At 42.8% G+C, this 8,368-nt stretch overlaps 1 protein-coding gene across 1 annotated transcript in view; it reads left to right on the top strand.

The window, feature by feature from the left end:
- The window catches only part of lama5 (laminin, alpha 5), a gene marked incomplete in the record, with an annotated part of 207,409 nt that overhangs the window by 159,067 nt on the left and 39,974 nt on the right, over nt 1–8,368 (top strand). The window contains 5 exon segments of the mRNA XM_029720356.1: nt 4,402–4,575; nt 5,398–5,594; nt 6,055–6,171; nt 7,853–8,007; nt 8,237–8,368. The exon segment at nt 8,237–8,368 is cut by the window's right edge and continues 1 nt beyond it. Of these exon segments, the coding sequence (XP_029576216.1) occupies nt 4,402–4,575; nt 5,398–5,594; nt 6,055–6,171; nt 7,853–8,007; nt 8,237–8,368 (775 nt within the window).

Consider the following 8,368-nt stretch of genomic DNA (forward strand, 5'->3'; position numbering starts at 1 on the left):
CCCATTAAACACAAGGAGTGATTGTTACTAGACAGATGTATATATTTGGTTGTTATGAAGTGTACCCATTAAACACAAGGAGTGATTGTTACTAGACAGATGTATATATTTGGTTGATCAGAGTTGTCTCATCCATCCCTCATTAGGTTGGCTAGTAACGGATTACATGTAACTGGGATTATGTAATCCGATTTACAAAAATCAACCCAGATTTTGGGGATTTATCCTTTAGGTAAGTCAGTTAAGAACAAATTCTTATTTTACAATGACGGCCTACCCCCCCGGCCAAACTCGGACGACGCTGGGCCAATTGTGCGCCGCCCTATGGGACTCCCAATCACGGCCAGATGTGATACAGCCTGGATTCAAACCAGGGACTGTAGTGACGCCTTAAGACCGCTGCTGCGCCACTATGATTACTTTGGGGGAAAAAAATATGTAAGTGGATTACAGTAACAATCTTAAAAACAGCTGATTACATTCGGGATTACTTCATCTAATATCAAGAGGAAAATGTGATAAAACTTTGTCGTCATCGCTGTCATTCAGCGAAGACATCAAGACTTCTCATTATCAGAGATTCTGGAATCATGCATTCCTGCTTGAACACTATGTTACAATAAACAGTTTATTTCTTGAATCATATCGTTTTAGTAGTCTAGTACATTTTTGTTCTATAGCGTGACCCCACGCTGTGGAGCAACCAAATCATGGGCTGGTGCCAACCACTGAACCTGTTATTATGAAGCCCTGTGACTCTTACACATAGAATATAACCTGTTATTATGGAGCCCTGTGACTCTTACACATAGAATATAACCTGTTATTATGGATCCCTGTGACTCTTACATATAGAATATAACCTGTTATTATGGATCCCTGTGACTCTTACACATAGAATATAACCTGTTATTATGGATCCCTGTGACTCTTACACATAGAATATAACCTGTTATTATGGAGCCCTGTGACTCTTACACATAGAATATAACCTGTTATTATGGAGCCCTGTGACTAGACTCTTACATATAGAATATAACCTGTTATTATGGATCCCTGTGACTCTTACACATAGAATATAACATGTTATTATGAAGCCCTGTGAATAGACTCTTACACATAGAATATAACCTGTTATTATGAAGCCCTGTGAATAGACTCTTACACATAGAATATAACCTGTTATTATGGAGCCCTGTGACTCTTACACATAGAATATAACATGTTATTATGAAGCCCTGTGACTCTTACACATAGAATATAACATGTTATTATGGAGCCCTGTGACTCTTACACATAGAATATAACCTGTTATTATGAAGCCCTGTGACTCTTACATATAGAATATAACCTGTTATTATGAAGCCCTGTGACTCTTACATATAGAATATAACCTGTTATTATGAAGCCCTGTGACTCTTACATATAGAATATAACCTGTTATTATGGAGCCCTGTGACTCTTACACATAGAATATAACCTGTTATTATGGATCCCTGTGACTCTTACACATAGAATATAACCTGTTATTATGAAGCCCTGTGACTCTTACATATAGAATATAACCTGTTATTATGAAGCCCTGTGACTCTTACATATAGAATATAACCTGTTATTATGGAGCCCTGTGACTCTTACACATAGAATATAACCTGTTATTATGAAGCCCTGTGACTCTTACACATAGAATATAACCTGTTATTATGGAGCCCTGTGACTCTTACACATAGAATATAACCTGTTATTATGAAGCCCTGTGACTAGACTCTTACACATAGAATATAACCTGTTATTATGGAGCCCTGTGACTCTTACACATAGAATATAACCTGTTATTATGGATCCCTGTGACTCTTACACATAGAATATAACCTGTTATTATGAAGCCCTGTGAATAGACTCTTACACATAGAATATAACCTGTTATTATGGATCCCTGTGACTCTTACACATAGAATATAACCTGTTATTATGAAGCCCTGTGACTCTTACACATAGAATATAACATGTTATTATGGAGCCCTGTGACTCTTACACATAGAATATAACCTGTTATTATGAAGCCCTGTGACTCTTACACATAGAATATAAACTGTTATTATGAAGCCCTGTGACTCTTACATATAGAATATAACCTGTTATTATGGAGCCCTGTGACTAGACTCTTACACATAGAATATAACCTGTTATTATGAAGCCCTGTGACTCTTACATATAGAATATAACATGTTATTATGGAGCCCTGTGACTAGACTCTTACACATAGAATATAACCTGTTATTATGAAGCCCTGTGACTCTTCCACATAGAATATAACCTGTTATTATGGAGCCCTGTGACTAGACTCTTACACATAGAATATAACCTGTTATTATGGAGCCCTGTGACTCTTACACATAGAATATAACATGTTATTATGAAGCCCTGTGACTAGACTCTTACACATAGAATATAACCTGTTATTATGAAGCCCTGTGACTTGACTCTTACACATAGAATATAACCTGTTATTATGGAGCCCTGTGACTAGACTCTTACACATAGAATATAACCTGTTATTATGAAGCCCTGTGACTCTTACATATAGAATATAACATGTTATTATGGAGCCCTGTGACTCTTACACATAGAATATAACCTGTTATTATGGAGCCCTGTGACTAGACTCTTACACATAGAATATAACCTGTTATTATGAAGCCCTGTGACTCTTCCACATAGAATATAACCTGTTATTATGGAGCCCTGTGACTAGACTCTTACACATAGAATATAACCTGTTATTATGGAGCCCTGTGACTCTTACACATAGAATATAACATGTTATTATGAAGCCCTGTGACTAGACTCTTACACATAGAATATAACCTGTTATTATGAAGCCCTGTGACTTGACTCTTACACATAGAATATAACCTGTTATTATGGAGCCCTGTGACTAGACTCTTACACATAGAATATAACCTGTTATTATGGAGCCCTGTGACTCTTACACATAGAATATAACCTGTTATTATGGATCCCTGTGACTCTTACACATAGAATATAACCTGTTATTATGAAGCCCTGTGAATAGACTCTTACACATAGAATATAACCTGTTATTATGGATCCCTGTGACTCTTACACATAGAATATAACCTGTTATTATGAAGCCCTGTGACTCTTACACATAGAATATAACATGTTATTATGGAGCCCTGTGACTCTTACACATAGAATATAACCTGTTATTATGAAGCCCTGTGACTCTTACACATAGAATATAAACTGTTATTATGAAGCCCTGTGACTCTTACATATAGAATATAACCTGTTATTATGGAGCCCTGTGACTAGACTCTTACACATAGAATATAACCTGTTATTATGAAGCCCTGTGACTCTTACATATAGAATATAACATGTTATTATGGAGCCCTGTGACTAGACTCTTACACATAGAATATAACCTGTTATTATGAAGCCCTGTGACTCTTCCACATAGAATATAACCTGTTATTATGGAGCCCTGTGACTAGACTCTTACACATAGAATATAACCTGTTATTATGGAGCCCTGTGACTCTTACACATAGAATATAACATGTTATTATGAAGCCCTGTGACTCTTACACATAGAATATAACATGTTATTATGGAGCCCTGTGACTAGACTCTTACACATAGAATATAACCTGTTATTATGAAGCCCTGTGACTCTTACACATAGAATATAACATGTTATTATGAAGCCCTGTGACTCTTACACATAGAATATACAGACTTAATGCTGCAGGAGAACCATGCAGGCCTGTATCAGACTAAATATATACAGTATAGACCATACAACAAAAACTGAGTGACATAGACTGACCAGGTGACTCCAGGTGAAAGCTATGATCCCTTTTTGTTGTCCTTTCTTGTTAAATCCTCTTCAGTCAGTGTAGATGAAGGGGAGGAGACGGGTTAAAGAAGGATTTTTAAGCCTTGAGACAATTGGATTGTGTATGTGTGTCATTCAGAGGGTGAACGGGCAAGACTAAATATTTAAGTTCCTTTGAACGGGGGTATGGTAGTAGGTGCCAGGTGCACTGGTTTGTGTGAAGAACTGCAACGCTGCTGAGTTTTTCACACTCAACTGTTTCCCGTGTGTATCAATAATGGTCCACCACCCAGAGAACATCCAGCCAACTTGGCACAACTGTGGGAAGCATTGGATTGGGGTCAACATGGGCCAGCATCCCTGCGGAACGCTTTTGACACCTTGTAGTCCATGCCCCAACAAATTGATGCTTTTCTGATGGCATAAGGGGGTGCAACTCAGTATTAGGAAGGTGTTCCTAATGTTTTGTCCACTCAGTGTATATAATATAGATGTTGTCTTTCTCTCTCTCTCTCTCTCTCTCTCTGCCTATCCAGACCTCACGCTGCAGGCAAAACGTACGGGTCTGAGTGAGACAGAAGTGGAGCAGGAGGAGGAAGACTTCTCTGAGAAGATACAACAGGTGGAGGCCATGCTGAGAGAGATGAGATTCAAGAGCTGTGTCGGCCAGAAGAAGATAGCCGACAGAGAGCTGTCCGAGGCTGAGAAACGTCAGTCATACTCTTAGAAATAGAATTACTAAAGCGGGAATCTCTATTCAAGTCAATGATCTCTGATGGGTGGGCAGGTGGCCATTTTGAGTGTACTTATCCATAACCAGGAAGTGTAATCTCTATTCAAGTCAATGATCTCTGGTGGTTGGGCAGGTGGCCATTTTGAGTGTACTTATCCATAACCAGGAAGTGTAATCTCTATTCAAGTCAATGATCGCTGATGGGTGGGCAGGTGGCCATTTTGAGTGTACTTATCCATAACCAGGAAGTGTAATCTCTATTCAAGTCAATGATCTCTGGTGGTTGGACAGGTGGCCATTTTGAGTGTACCTATCCATAACCAGGCAGTGCTAGGTTTCTAAAAGCCTTATGCTTGATTCTCAAATGTGGTTGGAGGCTTCGTATGGAGGGTGTGACGCAATTGTGGAACCTCCAGAGGCACGCAGAGGCAAAAATCAAGCTCCTTACCGCATCGCCCATCTCACATTTCAGCTATACGGAGGGCTCCGCATTGACATGATTGGTTGACAGTGGGTGGGTGGATCCAAACGTCCTGTATAAACTCAAACTCACTTCCTTGACAACTTCCTTCACAATAGCTCTGCTCCGCTAAGCTCAAGAAGTATGAAAGTCCTGACGTCTGCGGAGGCCGTACGACCACTTCCGATCGTCGGGTTGACCACACAAAGCCTTTTAGTCACACATCTGTCACATACGAGACATATTGCTGTAGTGCTTTGTATTCAGGACCTTAGGAGGAGACCACCTGATTGTAAAACTAAATGTGTGTTTCTTCTCTCTCTCTCTCTCTCTCTCTAGTGCTGGAGAAGGTGAAAGACCAGCTGGTGAGTCGTGTGGTGGAGAAGGAGGGTGTGGAGCAGAACATCAGGGAGCGTCTGGGGAAGATCCATGACCAACTGATGGATCTGAGGGACGTTCTGAACCGGGCCGTTAACAACACGGCCCTCGCCTCCGATTCTAACGCTGTTAATGAGAAGAAGCTGGAGGACTGCCAGGTAACACAGACATGCAGAGATGGACACACACACACACACTGAAAGACACACACACACACACACACACACACACACACACACACACACAGAAAGACACACAAACAGACACACACATACACTGCATGCAGTGAACACACACACACACACACACACACACACACACACACACACACACACACACACTGAAAGACACACACACAGAAAGACACACCACACACACACACACACACACACACACACACTGAAAGACACACACACAGAAAGACACACCCACACACACACACACACACACACACACACACTGAAAGACACACACTGAAAGACACACACACACTGAAAGACACACACACACACACACACACACACACACACACACACACTGACACAGGAAAGCAGAAAGAGAGTTCATCACAATCTGAACATTCACAGCGTTCTCTCTTCATGTTGTTTCTGTCTGCAGCAACAAGTGGATGAGCTGAATGTGAAGAACAAGGAGGTGGAGGATCTCCTGCAGGTGACAGAGGACGACGTGACCACTGTCAATGACATGCTGTCTATGCTGCACGACTCCAAGGAGGTGAGGGCCCTCCACATGTCAAACGTCACCAAGGCTTTTCTAGGGTCTAAACCACTGAGGGTTTATAAGGGACACAGTTCAAATATTTAAAAAAAATATATATATTTCAGGTTCTTAGTTGAAACTTACTTCCTGACTTCATTGTCCCCGTGGGGAGATTTTGTTGCAGTGTCATGTACACATTTAAAGTGGCGTTTAAATACAAAACAAAATTGACAAAACAACTTTCATTAACAGTTACATACCAATAAAAAATAAAAAATAAATAAAAAATAGACCAGCCTGCTGGCCTTACTGGGTGGATAGGAACATTAGCCTGCTGGCCTTACTGGGTGGATAGGAACATTAGCCTGCTGGCCTTACTGGGTGGATAGGAACATTAGCCTGCTGGCCTTACTGGGTGGATAGGAACATTAGCCTGCTGGCCTTACTGGGTGGATAGGAACATTAGCCTGCTGGCCTTACTGGGTGGATAGGAACATTAGCCTGCTGGCCTTACTGGGTGGATAGGAACATTAGCCTGCTGGCCTTACTGGGTCTATAGGAACATTAGCCTGCTGGCCTTACTGGGTGGATAGGAACATTAGCCTGCTGGCCTTACTGGGTCTATAGGAACATTAGCCTGCTGGCCTTACTGAGTCTATAGGAACACTAGCCTGCTGGCCTTACTGAGTGGATAGGAACATTAGCCTGCTGGCCTTACTGGGTCTATAGGAACATTAGCCTGCTGGCCTTACTGAGTCTATAGGAACACTAGCCTGCTGGCCTTACTGAGTCTATAGGAACACTAGCCTGCTGGCCTTACTGAGTGGATAGGAACATTAGCCTGCTGGCCTTACTGGGTGGATAGGAACATTAGCCTGCTGGCCTTACTGGGTGGATAGGAACATTAGCCTGCTGGCCTTACTGGGTGGATAGGAACATTAGCCTGCTGGCCTTACTGGGTGGATAGGAACATTAGCCTGTTAGCCTTACTGGGTGGATAGGAACATTAGCCTGCTGGCCTTACTGGGTGGATAGGAACATTAGCCTGCTGGCCTTACTGGGTGGATAGGAGCATTAGCCTGATGGCCTTACTGGGTGGATAGGAACATTAGCCTGCTGGCCTTACTGGGTGGATAGGAACATTAGCCTGTTAGCCTTACTGAGTGGATAGGAACATTAGCCTGCTGGCCTTACTGGGTGGATAGGAACATTAGCCTGCTGGCCTTACTGGGTGGATAGGAACATTAGCCTGCTGGCCTTACTGGGTGGATAGGAACATTAGCCTGCTGGCCTTACTGGGTGGATAGGAGCATTAGCCTGCTGGCCTTACTGGGTGGATAGGAACATTAGCCTGCTGGCCTTACTGGGTGGATAGGAACATTAGCCTGTTAGCCTTACTGAGTGGATAGGAGCATTAGCCTGCTGGCCTTACTGGGTGGATAGGAACATTAGCCCGAGCTATTTAGGAGGGATATCACACCTGGCACGAATGATTGTCTAGTTGTGTTTTTCCTGCTGAGGGGTGCCCTATACCTGCGCCCAGAGAGGAGTAATTCAAAGTCCGGGTACAGGGGGTGGCTTGGGTCTAAAATTATTTTGTGAGCCTTGCTCACAATCCCTTAGAAGTTCTGTGCACACCAGACTTCCTCCGTGCGTGGTGACGAGGTTAACCCTTTCCTAAAACATCTCCTTCTAGGACTATGAGCGTCTGGCAGCCCAGTTGGATGGTTCCAGGATGCCCTTGGCAGAGAAGGTGCAGAAGTTTTCCCCCTCCGTCAGTAAGATACCATTGGTGGAGGCAGCAGAGAAACATGCTGAACTACTCAATGAGCTGGCCATGAACCTCTCCAGGTGAGGAGTTGATGGATTGATGGACTGATGGACTGATGGACTGATGGACTGATGGACTGATGGCCTGATGGCCTGATGGACTGATGGACTGATGGCCTGGTGGACTGATGGACTGGTTGATTGATTGATTGATTGGTTGGTCAGTTGGTATGTTGGTTGATTGATTGATCGATTGATCGAACTGTTAGAAATGTAGCGCTGGCTTCATGTTTTCTCCTCTGTGTTGCAGTGTGATCTCCAACACCAACAAGGATGGTTTCATCCAGCGAGCAGTGATCGCGTCCCGGGCGTACTCCGACATCGTCGACGCCGTCAGAGCCGCAGAGATTGATGCCAACCGGGCTGCTATGGACGCACTGGC

Source organism: Salmo trutta, chromosome 28, assembly GCF_901001165.1.
Source record: "Salmo trutta chromosome 28, fSalTru1.1, whole genome shotgun sequence".
Classification (NCBI taxonomy): domain Eukaryota; kingdom Metazoa; phylum Chordata; class Actinopteri; order Salmoniformes; family Salmonidae; genus Salmo; species Salmo trutta.